This window comes from Jaculus jaculus, chromosome 5 (assembly GCF_020740685.1).
Source record: "Jaculus jaculus isolate mJacJac1 chromosome 5, mJacJac1.mat.Y.cur, whole genome shotgun sequence".
NCBI lineage: Eukaryota > Metazoa > Chordata > Mammalia > Rodentia > Dipodidae > Jaculus > Jaculus jaculus.
Genome location: NC_059106.1, coordinates 71,923,630 through 71,939,783, shown reverse-complemented (window position 1 = coordinate 71,939,783; position 16,154 = coordinate 71,923,630). Strand labels below are relative to the sequence as shown.

General features: G+C 50.6%; 1 protein-coding gene across 2 annotated transcripts in view; it reads left to right on the top strand.

Annotated features, from left to right (window-relative positions):
• Znf362 (zinc finger protein 362) overlaps positions 1 to 12,394 on the top strand; it is a 41,994-nt gene extending 29,600 nt beyond the window's left edge. For both annotated transcript variants that reach the window (XM_045150175.1, XM_045150176.1), the window contains exons 7-9: positions 8,250 to 8,328; positions 8,449 to 8,607; positions 10,816 to 12,394. In XM_045150175.1, the coding sequence (XP_045006110.1) occupies positions 8,250 to 8,328; positions 8,449 to 8,607; positions 10,816 to 10,932 (355 nt within the window). In that variant the 3' untranslated portion in view covers positions 10,933 to 12,394. The remainder of the gene's footprint in view (positions 1 to 8,249; positions 8,329 to 8,448; positions 8,608 to 10,815) is intronic.
• Positions 12,395 to 16,154: the final 3,760 nt, after the last annotated feature.

Here is a 16,154-nt window from a genome sequence, read left to right as displayed (position 1 = left end):
GTAGGTCCGGCCATTTCCCAGAGACCTGGAATGGCCTCACTCTCAAAGGAGGCACTGTCCTATCAGGCTGTCATGCCTAATTAACTCAGATTTGTCTTTAGCTGTGACATTTCTGGCACAGTCACAGTTACAAATTTGATTTAGCCAATTATATCCTGCTAGGAAGCAGGGCAGACTCCTCCTGACCCTACTTACGGAGCTAATGATTGTGAGAAGGAAGAGGTCTCCCTACAGAAGCTTGGAATCTCCGTCAGCAATTATCCTGTTCAGTTTTGTAGAGGCCAATTACATGCGGTGTTTTTGATAAAATGATGATATGTACCAATAAATTCATGAAGAGTGAGTTGCAATGAGTCACCATTTCAGGACTATTTTATTCTACTTTGTTAAATATAGGTTTCTAAATTGAGGAACAGAGATCAGCTGAACCTGTGTATTTGGGGGAGGGGTGAGGTTTTCTTTAAAAAAATGGAACATTAGGACTGGGAGGATGGCTCAGTGAGTAAAGTGCTTGTCTTGCAAGCATGAGGACTTCAGTTCACTCCCAGAATCCACATGGTGGTCTGTACTTGTAATCACAATGCTGAGGTAGTAGAGATGTAGAGATGGGCAGATCCTGGAGCTCAATGGACAGCCAGTCCTATCTACTTGCTGAGCTCAGGCCAATGAGAGATCATGTCTTAAAAAGTGGTGAATGGTCTGGGTGTGGTGGTGCATGCTTTTAATCCTGGCACTTGGGAGGCAGAAGTAGGAGGATCACCGTGAGTTCAAGGCCACCCTGAGAATACATAGTGAATTCCAGGTCAACCTGAGCTAGAGTGAGACCCTGCCTCAGAAAACCAAAAAAAAAAAAAAAAAAAAAAACAGTGGTGACTAGGGGCTGGAGAGATGGCTTAGCAGTTAAGGTGCTTGCCCGTAAAACCTAAAGACTCTGCAAGGTCGCACATGTCCACTAGGTGATGCACGCATCTGGGCTTTGATTGCAGTGGCTGGAGGCTCTGGCACGCCAGTTCTCTATCGCTCGCTCTCTCATATTAAAAAAATAAGTGGTGGGCTGGAGAGATGGCTTAGCAGTTAAGCGCTTGCCTGTGAAGCCTAAGGACCCCGGTTCGAGGCTCGGTTCCCCAGGTCCCACGTTAGCCAGATGCACAAGGGGGCGCATGCGTCTGGAGTTCGTTTGCAGAGGCTGGAAGCCCTGGCGCACCCATTCTCTCTCTCTCCCTCTATATGTCTTTCTCTCTCTATCTGTCGCTCTCAAATAAATAAATAAAAATTTAAAAAAATAAGTGGTGAATGGCATACCTGAAGATAATACCTGAGGTGGTCCTCTGGCCTCCACACACACGCATACCTGTGTGCACCTGCACACAACTGTGCACACACACAAGAACACACATTCACACATGCATGCACATTACACATGAAATAATTTTAGAAAATAAAAATAGAACATTAGGGGCTGGAGAGATGGCTTAACAGTTGAGGTGCTTGCCTGCAAAGCCAAATGACCTTGATCCAATTCCCCAGGACCCAGATGCACAAGGTGGTGCATGTGTCTGGAGTTTGTTTGCAGTGGCTGAAGGCCCTGGTGTGCCCATTCTCTCTCTCTCTTTCTCAGTCTCTCTCTCTCTCTCTCTCTCTCCCTCTTTCCCTCACTTAAATAAATAAAAATAAAATCTTTTTAAAAAAATAGAACATTAATCACAGTGAACTCAGCCCACCCTCCCTGGGTGATAATTCCTAGGCCTTTGACCCCATCCTGCTCAATCTGTTGGTTTGGATCAGAGACTCTTGAATCTTTGCCTGCCTGGGGCAGTGTCCAGTCTCAGGGCAATGCCACCTTTGTAGCCTGAGCCCATTAGCCATTTCCCTGAAGCTCAAAGAGCCGGGTATGTTCCTGTGCTCCAGGCTGCCCTTGAGCTGTCATTCTCTTGATGTTCCTTCAGAAGACTTGTTTCTGACCTGCACCTTAGCACAAGGGCCTTAAGGCAAATGGGAGGGAGGAGACCTGCTGATAGGACTGAATGATCTGCTCAACTGACGGCAGTAATCAGCAAGACTAGAAGAGAGGAGAACAGAGACTGCTCTTAGTGGCATGATCCATTCTCTTTGTGTGTGTGTGTGTGAGAGAGAGAGAGAGAGAGACAGACAGACAAACCAGGGATTGAACCTAAGGCCTTGTGCATGCTAAGCAAGTGCACTACTACTGAGCTATATCCCCAGCCCCTCACCCCTGCTTTTGTGCTTGCTTGTTTTTTATTTTTATTTTTATTTTTTGAGGTAGGGTCTCACTGTAGCCCAGGTTGACCTGGAACTCACTATGTAGTCTCAGGCTGGACCCAAGCTTATAGCAATCCTCCTACCTCTGCCTCCAAGTGCTGGGATTAAAGGTGGGCACTACCAAGCCCAGCCCCAGCTCTTTTTAAGTGAGACCTTGTCAAAAGAGAGAGAGAGAGACAAGACAGAAAGAAAGAAAAGTAAGAACATGACCAAAACAGAACGCACACGTGCAAATGCACGAGTCCTTGAAGAATGCCATTTCCCAGACCCAGCGGTTGCTCTCCATTCTTAAGGCACATCTTTCTTTCTTTCTCTCTTTTTCTTTTTTTGTGATCTAAGTTCATAATGGCAGGAAACCAAACACAACATGAGAGGATTCTGTCCACATTTGGAAGATGATTTATAAGTCATGAACACCAGCACATATAATTAAGCCAACGTGTCCTAACTCAGTGGCAAGGAGATGATCTAAAATGCCCCCAAGCCTCAGGACCCTCTAGACAGACAACCAAAACCAAGCAAGCAAGCAAACAAAAACTCAGTCATACCTTAGGAAGCTGCCGAAGCCCAGCATTCTTGTCCATGGCTGCCTGGCACAGACCCTGCCCTGTTTCCTGTCCTTTGGCAGACAGCCAGACAACCAGATCCTGTAATGAATCAAGCCCATCTTCCCAGTGTTCCTGCCATGAAGGGGATGAAAGCAGGTCATATCCAGCGCCAGGCACAGGAGAGAAGTAGAGTCAGAAGGAGGAGAGCCGGGTCCCCACCCCCCCGGGTTGCTGAGAAAGCTGTGTGTAGGGCCACAGTCAGGCAGCAGAGTTAAATGGCCTCCCTGGGCATCTGCGTAGAAGATGGCAGGTGGCGTGCATCGCGTGGCACAAGTTCAGACTTCAGGAAGTTCATCCCACTAAATAATAAATACCACATGAGTTTGTGGAGAACATAAACAGGGTGTTTTCCACCTTCGTCCGTTTATGACGGTTGACAGCAAGTGTCGAATTATGACAAGTGAACACACACATGAAAGGTGCCACGTGTCTGCAGGTATGAGGGTGTGAAAGTCAGGGAGACACTGTCTCAGGAGGGAGTCGGTAAATTACAGGAGCGGGCTCACAATTTTATCTATTTGTGGAGCATAGTGCCAGACAGAGTGACACTGGCTGTGCTTGTTTGTTTATGCGGGTGTAGTGCGTGTCGTTCTTTTTCTAGCTGTGTGATGCTGTGCATGTGTGGGATGACAGCTGTGGTGGAGCCCGCGCCATTCAGCTTCCCCAAGTCTGATAACAATGCCAAGCACCGTAAGAACAACTGTTTGGCATCAGAGAGCTCCTGTGTGCTTAGCCCTCCACGTGGTGCCTTACTATACAAGGTGCCCATAAAATCCTTGTACAGGTTTAATGTTTCTTTATAGGAGAGAATGCAAGCCGACGTGGTGGGCCATGCCTGGTGGTGGAGGCAGGGGGATCAGGCGTTCAAGGCCAACCTTGTCTACATAACAAATTCTAGGCTGCATGACCCAGGGTTACATGAGACCCTGTCTCAAAAACAAACGACAGAGGAGCGAATGAGAAATGTCACTGTGAAGGAGTTGCTTCAACAGACACTTAACTTTTACTCATCTACCATTGTTTTAGTTACAAAACACTGATTGTGGCCATTTGGTAGTAGAGTGAATGCCTGGGGGAAAAAGAAAAGATGAGAGGGGCGGGGAACAGCTGGGCATAGTGGCTCACATCTGGTAATCCCAGGTTTTAGGAGGCTGAGGCAGGAAGATTGCTTTGAGTTTGAGGCCAGTTGAAGTTACATAGTTCCAGGCTAGCCTAGGCTGCAGAGTGAGACCCTATTAAAAAAGGGGGGTGGAGAAAGAAAAAAAGAAGGCTGGGCATGGTAATGGATGCCTTTAATCCCAGCATTCAGGAGGCTGAGGTAAGAGAATCACCGTGAGTTCGAGGCCACCCTGAGACTACATAGTGAATTCCAGGTCAGCCTGGGTTACAGTGAGATTCTACCTTGAAAAACAAACAAAAAAAAGTGTGGGGGGGGGGGAGGGAAGGGAAGGGAGTAGAGAAAGGGGGAAGGGAAGGAAGAAAGCCAAACCTATGGTGGTAACCTTCCCACCTGGGAGGTGGAGGCAAGAGGATCAGGAGTCTAAGGTTAGCCTTAGCAACCTAGCAAGTGAGAACAGCCTGGGCTACCTGAAATCCTGTTTAACAAACAAAAACCTAAATATAAAGCATTATTATTATTACAACTTCTATTTGATAAAATTTTAATGCTTTTATTTAAACATTAAATAAATCGGCTGGAGAGATGGCTTAGCAGTTAAGGCATTTGCCTGCAAAGCCAAAGGACCTCGGTTCGATTCTCCAGAACCCATGTAAGCCAGATGCACAAGGGGGCAAATGCATCTGGAGTTCGTTTGCAGTGGCTGGAGGCTCTGGCATGCCCATTCTTTCTCTCCCTCTCTCTGCCTCTTTCTCTCTCTCTAATAAATAAATTTTAAAAAACATTAAATAAATCCCTCCTTTGTTATTTTGCATCGTAGAACTTAAGAAGAAATTAATGTGTTGATGGCTGGGAGATGGTTCAGGGTAAAGAGTGCTTGTTGCTTAAGCATTCAGGCTTCTTGGGAGCCGGGCTTGGTGGTGCACACCTTTAATCCCAGCACTCCGGAGGCAGAGGTAGGAGGATCACCGTGAATTCAAGGCCACCCTGAGACTCCATAGTGAATTCCAGGTCAGCCTGAGCTAGAGTGAGACCCTACCTCAAAAAAAAAAAAAAAAAAAAGGCCTCTTAGGCCAGAGATCAATCACTGTGTTTGACTCCCCAGGACCCATGTCAAAAGCTGGGTGTGGCCACACATGTCTGTAACCTCAGTCTGTAGTGGGTGGGGACAGGAGAATCACTGGGGGCTGCTGGCAGACAGCAGCTGTGGGCTGCTCGGGCGCTCCAGTCTCAAGGAAACAGAGACAAGCCACAGGAGAAGGCTGTCCAACGACCTCCTCTGCTCTGCATGCGCATGCACACTTTCCACACACGCACCACATCACACACATATTCTACACACACACACACATGCAAGAGAGAGAGAAAGAGGGCTGGAGAGATGGCTCAGTGGCTAAGGTGCTTGCTTGCAAAGGCTAAGGACTCATGTTTGATTCTCTAGGTCCCACATAAGCCAAATGTGCAAGGTAACACAAGCACACAAGGCCACACACGCGCACAAGATGGCGAACACATCTGGAGTTCAATCACAGTGGCTGCAGGCCCTGGCATGCAATGCTTTCTCTCTCTCTAGAGAGAGAGAGGTATTGAGCCAGGCATGGTGGCACAGACTGTTTACCCTGGCAGGTGGAAGGCTGTGAATTCAAAGCTAGCCTGGGGTACAGATTGAGTTTCAGGTTAGCCTGGGTTTAGAGTAAGACCCTTCTCAAAACAGAAAAAGAGATGAATGTACTAAAAACTAACAAGAGGGGCTAGAGAAATGGCTTAGCAGTTAAGGTGCTTGCCTGGAAAGCCTGGCAACCCAGGTTTAATTCCCTAGTGCCCACATAAGCCAGATACACAATGTGGCACATGCAGCTGGAGTTTATTTGCAGTTGGCTAGAGACCCTGGCAGGCCATTCTCTCTCTCTCTCTCTCTCTCTCTCTCTCTCTCTCTCTCGCTCTGTCCAATAAATAAATGAAAATAAAAAATAATCTGGGTATTGTGGCACACGCCTTTAATCCCAGCACTTGGGAGGCAGAGGTAGAAAGATCACTGTGAGTTTGAGACCACATTGAGACTACATAGTGAATTCCAGGTTGGCCTGAGCTAGAGTGGAACCCTATGTTGAAAAACCAAATAAATAAGTAATAATAATAAGAGGCTTGGAAAGATGGCTTGGCAGTTAAGGCACTTGCCTACGAAGCCTAAGGACCATGTTCAACTCTTCAATCCCATGTAAGCCAGACACACAAGGTGATGTAAGTGCACAAGGTTGCACACGTACAGAAGATGGCATATGCATCTGGAGTTTGATTACAGTGGTTGGAGGCCCTGGCATGCCAATTTACTCTCTCATAAATAATAATTTTAAAATAAAAAACTTTTAAAAACTAACAAGAGCTGGGAAGATGGCTCAGTGCTTAATTGTGCTTGCTGACAAAGTCTGCAAGGCTCAGGTTCAGTTCCCAAGCCACCCACATAAGCTACATGGTGGCAAAAGCCTCTGGTATTTGTAGTAGTAAGAGGCCCTGGCATGCCCCTGAACACATACCCACCCCAACCCCCACACACACATGCATGTGTGCAAATAAATAAAAAAAATTTTAAGCTGCCAAGTAGTTCATGAGCACCTGTTCTATGCAGTCCCAATCCCTGCAGTCTTTGCCGCTGTCCCCACTTCAGAGGTGAGGAGACAGGCTCAGCTCTCCGTGACGTGGTGGCTGAAGTGGGGATCCCCGCACAGGGCAGAGGAGCAGCCCGCCCCTCGGGCGGAGGGAAGAGCCGGGCTCTGGGTTGCTATCGAAGCTCACGTGAAGGTGAAGATGGCAGGCAGGAAAGCAGAGCAGGTCTGGGGGTCCCCAGTTGGGGCTGGGGCCACAAAGGAGGGAACAGTCTAGGACACTAGCTTCACTACTGCCTGAGGAAGAGGGACCTCCTAGGATCTGGCTGAGCCTGCGTTGTGGGCTCTGGGACAGCCCGAGCCCCGTGTCCAGCAGTGGGCGTGGCTGAGGAACCTCAAACAAGGTTTGAGCCCCCAGCTGGCATTTTGTTGCCCACTCGCTTGGCACAAAGAACTTGCCAGGATCGGTGGACTGAGGACAAGCTGGGGAGCTATCCAAAAGGCTTGAATGTGGAGCCCCGGGAAGACCACCTGCTAGGTGTGCTGGGCTCCTGAGCTCCACTTACAGATAATTTGCTCTGCCCGCTGCTTTGTCCCACCTGTTATTGGAGAAGCATAAGCTGTCATCAGCCTTCTAATCATTGCTCCAGGGTCATCTGCTCACCCTCCCTGGCACTGGCCTCCCACCCTCGGCTTGCTGCCACAGTGCCAACTCGCTCCTCCTGTGCTCGCCTTATTTCATGCTTACGGGGCATTTGGAGCAGGCAGTGGCAGTTGGCTGTTTTGTTCACTGCCTAGGACTTGGAACTGAACCTTGAATGAATGAAGTAATCATACTGGTAAATGTCTCTTGAATGCTGACTATGCCATCACAAAGGCAAACCCCCAACCTTGTATGCACATTATCTGATGCAGTCTTAAACCGGGTGAGGCAGGGACTCTGTTTTTATACCCATTTCTCAGGCGAGGACATTGAGGCTCAATCCTTTGCCCAGACTCACCCAGTTAGTGGATCTAGGCTGAGAACCCAGGAATGGGGAATGGATGGAACTCCTAGCAAGGACGTTGGATGGCTAAGATGCAGGGCCACAGTATCCTGCATTCTTAGTCACTGTAGTGATCATGTCACCATTGTGGACACACGCCTGCCGTGGAGAAAGGACAGGAAGTAAAAGTCAGGGGACAAGTAGAGGCCTATGCTTCCTTAGCGGAGGAAGGGGGCAGCTGGGGGGTAAAAGGCACAATCACACCATAGGTCCATGGCCTTTTCAATAGCTGCCATGCCTGGCGGGGTCTTCAGAAGAGAGCAGCCTCTTGCAGTCCCAGCAGGTCTCTGTGGCTGGTGGAGGTCCGTGCTGGGTCTCTGGGGAACTGCTGGAGGAGGGATGGTTGTGGCGGGGAGCTTTGGGGAGCTGGAGGCTCTGGTCAGACTGGCAGTGGAGGCCAGAGAAGGAGGGTGATGCCAACCCAGTTCCTAGGACTTGCTTGGGGCTCACTCTTGAGCCCTGGGGAAATGGGTGGGGCCGGGGACAGAAGTGCTTGGAAGCAGAAGTCTGGCCTCAGCCAGCTAAAGGGCTTGGGGCCTGGAGCGGGCCCCTCGGGTATGTCAGCACCGCCACCTCACTGGGCTGCCCCTTGCAGAATCCACACAGGTGACAGACCCTACAAGTGCCCACACCCTGGCTGCGAGAAGGCCTTCACTCAACTCTCCAACCTTCAGGTGAGTGCGCACCTGCCTCCCTGCCCCATAGCCCACACCGCTGCCCCCCAGTCCCGAGAGCCCGGAAGGGGTGGAGCGGGGGCATTTCCTCTGCCTCCTGATACCATGTGCCCCTCACAGTCCCACCAGCGCCAGCACAACAAGGACAAACCCTACAAGTGTCCCAACTGCTACCGGGCCTACTCGGACTCCGCCTCCCTGCAGATCCACCTCTCAGCCCACGCCATCAAACACGCCAAGGCCTACTGCTGCAGCATGTGCGGGAGGGCCTACACCTCGGTGAGTGCTGCAACTCCACCCCCACACCCCAGACTCCACCCCCACCCCGCACCCCACCCCTCGAGGCCAAAGGTAAAAGAGCCTGGCCTGCTGCCCTCCCGAGCCAGGACCTTCCAGCTGGGAGGCAGCTGCAATCCCTGCCATGGCCACAAGGTGGCACATGCCTGTAATCCCAGCGCTTGAGAGATGGGAGTCTGGAGCATCAGAACTTCATGGTCATTTGTAGCCATATAGTAAGTTCGAGGACAGCCTGGGTTACATTAGACCCTGTCTGAAAAAAAAAAAAAAAAGATTAACTTAAAAGGATGAAAGGAGCCGGGAGTGGTGGTGCACACCTTTAATCCCAGCACTCAGGAGGCAGAAGTAGGAGGATTGCAGTGAGTTCAAGGCCACCCTGAGACTACATAGTGAATTCCAGGTCAGCCTGGGCTAGAGTGAGACCCTATCTTGGGACAAAAAAAAGGATGAAAGGTTTGTTTTCATTGTCAGGTTTTGGGTCTGTGGACCTTTGTTCCCATAGCATTTGGGACTGTGGAGAGAAAGGTGGTTGTGACTGGGGACACAAGGTGGGTGGAGTATGATACTCCCCCCCCCCCAATAGCCAGGAAGCAAAGAGAGAAAGAGAAAAGCCCTGGCATCTCTTCATCCCTCACAGGCACACTGTCAGTGGCCTAACGTCTTCCCACAGAGTCCTGCCACTTACCAACAGTGTCATGGTCGGCGAGCCAAGCCTCTCCCATGGGGGCCTTTGGGGAACAAGCAGAGCATTGCAAAGAAGCCTTGAGGAAAATGAGAGGGGAAGGGAGAGGGGAGAAAACTTTCCATGTGGGGAACAGTGAGGACAAACACCCTAAGGCAGAACAGATGTTGGTGGCAGACTTGTCACATGACCCTGGGACTCTAGGAAACTTGGGTACTTTTCTCTATGGAAAAGGAAGGCACTAGGAGGTGCTGGGAGGTGTGGAAAGGTGTCTGCTGCAAAATATAGTGGGGTCTGCAGTGTTTGTCAGCCAGAGCTACTGCTTGCCTGGGGTTCGAGGCTCAGGGGAGAGTTAAGAGGCTCAGAGGACAGACCTTCAGGATAATAAGACCAAGGGGGTGTGGGAGCTCCACTCAGCAACTGATCCTCAGAGGGTTCCTGCCTCACCCCAAGCCCCACGCACTCTCCATTCCTCCCTTCACCATTAGCCAACACTGCCACATCCATGCAAATCAGATTTCCTACCATGACACTTGTAAACCCTTCACCTTATGTCTCTAAACATGTTCACAAGATTATAACACTGTGGTACCCAGAGGCCTTATCATAAACACCCAGCCAGTGTTGATGTTTTCATGTGTATCTTAAATGTCATAACTTTAGTTATTTGTGACAAATTTTAAAAGCAAGAGCCAAATGACATCCCCACGTTGACAATGTGTCTTATAGGCCACAGCCGTGCCCCCACCTCTGTCTTGGCTGTGTGCTCACTGAAGACTGTTTTCCTGTCGTGGCTGTCACCAGTTGCGTCCTCTGGCCTCATCTAGGAATGAGGTGCATTTACAGGCTTGCTCCACCCAACTCTGCCTATCTTGAGGTGTGAGGCCCGGGAGTGGCATTCAGGGACTTTTGCTTTTGGCCAAGGCCAGTGGAGGTCATGGTTTTGTGTGAGGCCTGCAGGCCTGCATGAGCTCAGGTCACCTTGGTCACTCAGTCTTGGTAGAGCCAGTGGAGGGCTCACGCTTGGCTTCACCCCCTGAAGAAGGTAAAATGGGGGTGTGCCCAGGCCACGATTCCCACCACCACCTGGCATGAAATGTCAGGACTATGGCAGGAGTGGCTCCTGTGTTATCTGCTTCACCCTAGCACCCTGTCCCTACCCTGCTTACGGAGGAGGAGCCTGAGGCTGGAGAGGGGGTGGTAAGATGACTTGTCTGAGGTCCTGTTACTAAGAAATGACAGAACTAGCCTCAAGTCTAGGCCCCTGTCTTGCCCCTGACATAGCAGTTGGTAAAGTGCTATTAGCTTGGCCCTGGGCATCATAGGTGCTGAGGGCAAGTCTAGTGCCTATCAACACCCACCCTCACCCCAGCCACAGTGCAAAATCCCTAGACTCCATGCCAGAGACCCAGCGGAGGCCCCAGGCAATGACCGTTGCCTCCAGCGACCACTACAGGAACTGTAGCCTCCCTTGTAGTGATGGCGTCTGTGTCGCCCCTCTGCCACAGGAGACCTACCTGATGAAGCACATGTCCAAACACACGGTGGTGGAGCACCTGGTGAGCCATCACTCGCCCCAGAGGACGGAGTCCCCCGGCATCCCGGTGCGAATCTCCCTCATCTGAGCCCACCCGCGACGCTGCCCGCCCAGCCCACTGGCAGACATAGACCCAGGTAGCACCCGGCCCGACTCTCAGCTGGGACCTCCAGGAACAGCCAAGCTCTCTCACGACCTTCCCGACCTGCCAGAAAGCTTGGTCCGCAGAAGCCTTGCCTGGTCCAGCCTCCCGCCAACTGCAAGATTCTGGACTGTTTGGTGGCATCCAAAGACGATCTCAGAGCACTTTGAACCTGTCTGTTGGGTTTTCTTTTTGTTCCCTATCCCTCACTTGCTTCACTGTTTCTTGTTTTTAAGTTTGTTTTGGAAATAACAAACAAACAAAAAAAGGATATTTATTGGCCAGAACGTTGGTGCTGCTAAGACGGAAAAAATTAAAAAAGAACCGGACAGATGGATGCAGAGAACCAGAGGGCAGCGTGGGACCTTCTCTGGCCGTAGCCTCAGGTCTTGAGGGAAGTCTCAGGCTTGAGCTTCTGGACTGCAAAGGGGACGCCCAGGTGGGAGGGGCGGGAGGCAGCTGGAGTGAGCCCTTCAGCCCTGGGTGCCTAGCTTGGACCTCCTGAGTTATGTCCCGGGCTTCACTGGACAGAACGTGTGACCTGCTTACCAGGGCTGCCTGGCTTCAGGGCATGGAAAGAAGAGGGGCCGGAAGAGTCACAGGACCAAAGGGTGCAGTGACAGCTGGGTGACAAGCCCAAGGAAATGGGGTAGGGGGCTGGGTGAGACCTGGCCCTCCTCTGCTGCCCTGAAGACCACCCCAGTCTACCTCGGTGCTGGCCAGGAAACCTATCGGCTACCTCTCCCACCATCCCAGACTGTGGGCAGGGGGATGGGGAGGGAGTGGGCCTGGGACTAGACCCCTTCCAAAATTCCCTCCACATAGGGACAGTGCCCAGGGAGGGGTTGTCTTCCCTGTTATGGAAGGGGGGAACTCCCCAGCCCAGACTCCAGGCCCTGCGGCAGGGAAGGGATCCTCCAGAGGAGGGTCCCGGGAGCAGACCCTGCCCCCAGCCCCCCCAGACACACCCCAAACTGAAAGCCATGCGTGTCCATGTATATAGGAACCATGTACAGAGCCCGGAGAAGCCCATCCACATCGCCGCCCTCCACCCCCGGGAGAAAAAAAAAAAAAAACTAGACAGAAACTCATCTATATATATTCTGTATCTGGAGTTCCGTTTTGAATATTAACTGTGTTATTTTTATACACTTTTTAAGCCTTAACTCGCCATTTATTTACCAGTTTAATGTTTCCTGGGGTTTCTTTTCTGCTGGGTGGTCTCTGCACTCCCACCCCTTTGTTTGACTTGCGTCGTCTGATACTCAGTATTGTAGCTTTTCGTCCGCATGTTACTACCCTGTAAATATGCTGTTATAATACTGTTAACACCCTTTGCTTTTTTCTATGGGACCTCCAGGCCACCGTATTTAGAAATAGTTACCTTATTAAAAAAGAGAAAACAGTCTCTCGGCTTCTCGGTCTGCATCTTGGTGGCAGGGAGGCAAGGGCAGGTTGCCCCTCAGACACTTTGCAGGAGAGAAGTTGGCATTCTATTTTAAGAAGGGAGTGGGGAGCAAAACATAAATCAGCTGTGGGGGCGGAACACTGGAGGGGCAAGAAACAAAGGGATCCCACCTCCTCTGCTCTGTGTATTTTTCTGTTGTGAAGAATAAACTACCTGCACCCGGGTGGCGGCCGTGTGTGGCGTGCTGTCTGCGAGAGGCCCTGCGCCCTTCCCACCCGGGAGGGAGGCCAGTGGTCACTGCCCTGGACCCACGTGGTTTGTGCTGGAATGCCTTGGAACGCCCAGGGAAACCAACAGACTGTTGCTCAGGAGCACGCCAAACTGTAGTCAAGTGGCAGGGACATGCGACCGTGAAGCCTCTGTAAATACAGTGGGGTCACCAGGGAGTGTCACTCGCTTCCTGTTTGCTGGGGAGCTCCCCATCTCCTGGGTGTCCATCACATGTGCCTGATGTGTGGAGGCGGTTCTAGTGTTAGGGACGTGGCAGACCCAAAAGTCACATTCACATACGTGGGGGAGGTGGGGGCCAACATGTTGACTGCGACAGAGGGGAATGCAGGGCTCAATGAATACCTCCAAGTTTATAAAGGCTGACCCTGTGGAGGTGTCCTGTGAGGAGACAGAAGTGGCTCAGCCTCAAGTCACCACGGGAGGCCCTCGGAGCCTTCCTAGTCCTTATGTCAAATGACAGCCCAGTTTATGGTTGGTTTGTTTCTTGTTGTTAGTTTTGAGACCAGGCTGGCCTCAAACTCACAACTTCTATGAACTCCTGATCCTCCTGCCTCCACTTTCCGAGTGCTGGGATTACAGCTGTGTACCACCACACACGGGTTATTCAGTGCTGGGAATCAAACCCAGGGCTTTGGGAATACTAGGCAAGCACTCTACCAACTGAGCTACATCCTAACTCAACAGTCCAGTTTAAGGGAGGACTTGAATTGATTTGTGTAACAGGATCATGGTTCCCCCAGCTCCAGGGTTCAAAGGACATGTCTTGAGCTCTCCCCTTGGCTCTGTTCTGAGTCAGCCTCATCCTCAGTTGCCTGTCAGTCCCAACGTTTCAGCTGCCATCCTCTCTCCCGCCAGAAGCCCCAGTCAGAGCCTCACTGGATCTTGCTGGTTCTCACTGGGATGTGGAACATCCTCACTTGGCCCGAGTTGAAGGCTCATTCTACACTTGGAGCAAAGAATGGAGTTACCATCTGAAGTACATCTCCCCAAGAAAACCAGAATGTGTGTTGGACATTTTTTTTTGTCATAAAAAATACCTGAAAGACACGATTTAAAGGAGGAATGGTTTATTTTGGCTCATAGTTTCAGAGATTTCATTCTCATGGTCCCTTGACCCCATCACTGTAGGTCTGAGGTGAGACTGAACAAGGGAGTCTGGAGTGCAGAGCAGAGGGTACTCACCTCGAGGCCGCCAGGAAGCAGAACCGGGGGAAGGGGGCAAGATATACCCTTCAGCGTCATGACCCGGGTGATCTACTTCCTTTATGGAGGCCCACCTCCTAAAGTCTCTACTGCCTCCCAAAATAGCACCACTGGAGGCTGGAGAGATGGCTCAGTGGCTAAAGGGGGCTTGCTTGCCGAGCCTGAGAGCCAGAGTTAGATTCCTCAGTACTCATGGTAAAGCCAGATGCACAAAGTGGCAAATGCCTAGAGTTTGTTTGCAGAGGCAGGAAGCCCTGACATGCCCATTCTCCCCGCCCCCCGCTCCCTCCGTCTATCTGTCTCAAATAAATAAACATTTAAAAATTTTTTTAAATATTTTTTATTTATTTATTTGAGAGTGACAGACACAGAGAGAAAGACAGATAGAGGGAGAGAGAGAGAATGGGCACGCCAAGGCTTTCAGCCTCTGCAAATGGACTCCAGATGCGTGCGCCCCCTTGTGCATCTGGCTAACGTGGGACCTGGGGAACCGAGCCTTGAACCGGGGTCCTTAGGCTTCACAGGCAAGCGCTTAACCACTAAGCCATCTCTCCAGCCCCTTTTTTTTTTTATTATTAACAACTTCCATGATTATAAAAAATACCCCATGGTGATACCCTCCCCCCCCCCACTTACCCCTTTGGAACTCCACTCTCCATCATACCCCTTCCCCATCTCACTCAGTCTCTCTTTTACTTTTGATGTCATGATCTTTTCCTCTTCTTATGATGGTCTTGTGTAGGTAGTGTCAGGCACTGTGAGGTCATGGATATCCAGGCCATTTAATGTCTGGAGAGAGCACGTTATAAGGAGTCCTGCCCTTCCTTCGGCTCTTACATTCTTTCTGCCACCTCTTCTGCATTAGACCCTGAACCTTGGAAGGTGTGATCGAGATGTTACTCAGTACTCCAGTCACTTCTTTCCAGCACTATGATACCTTCTGAGTCATCCCAAGGTCACTGCCATCTAAAAAGAGAAGATTCTCTACCCAAAGTGAGAGTAGCGTTAACATAAGGGTATAAATATTAAGAGAAGTGCTTACTGGGCAGTTTGATAAGCATAGTACATACATTTTTTCCAGACATCAGCAGATGTTACATCCCTAGGGCTCATGGCTACCTCTGTTTTAAGTTTTCAGTATCAGGAATGTGTTCCCCCCCATGGAGCGGGCCTCCAGTGCAATTGGAGGGCAGTTGGTTTCCACCATGACAGACCTGCCACTTTCATATTCCAACCATAATGTGCCCTGGCCCCAAGAAGTGCATGGCTGTCTCATAATGCAGGAACCCCCAAAGTCTTCACAGTCAATCGCGGCTGCTAAGTCTCTCAGACGCAAGGCAAGTGCGGAGCATGGTGGCACACGCCTTTAATCTCAGCACTCGAGAGGCAAAGATAGGATTGCCATGAGTTTGAGGCTACCCTGAGACTACATAGTGAGTTCCAGGTCAGCCTATGCTAGCTAGACCCTACCTTGAAAAACCAAAAAAAAAAAAAAAAAAAAAATTTAAAAATAAGATAAAAAAGAAAGTTCCATCATTCAGAGCTGTAATAGCGTAGAGTAAATTGTTCCTTTCCAAGAGAGTAATGGGAGAACAGTGACTAATGGTTGGACCAAAGCCAGACTAAAACCCAACACCAAATCCTATAGCTCTGCATTCTTCCCTTGAGGGCACAGGGTGGTGTGTAAGCTTGCAAGGGCTCGGAGGCCCTGCCTCTCTGGCCTTGCTGGCTGCAGACCACATGCTCTCTTTCCTGAACTAGTTCTGCTCCTTCATGCAGCATTGGGGGGGGGGGGGGAATGTTCCATGTTCCTGGAAGCGCCGAGTTCCTTTGATCTCGATTGCATCATCCCCACCGGCTTCATGGCTCACGGCATCGGCATCGCTCTCAGGAATTTTCACCCTGTTGTCCACTGTCTGACCTCCCGGGGCTTCCTTTGAAATCTGGGTGGGAGGCTCCATGACCCCGAAACTCCTGCATTCCACATGCCTGCACAAGCAACACGTGGATGGTACCAAGGTCTGCTGCTAGCTCAAGCAGCAGCTAGGCTTCCTTGGACCCTGGCTGCAGGGTTTCAGAGTGACTGGGCAGCTGAGATACTGTCCTGGATAGCTCTGTGTGAGCAGGGTCCTCTGCAGCTCTTGCTTCGAATAAATGCAATTTTTTTAAAAAATTAAGTCTTTGGCAAGGTCACTGGCCAGCCGCTCGCTGCACGCTCTGCAGCTTCGGCTGCAGCTCGGTGTGTCGGGGCGCGTCTGGGGCGCGG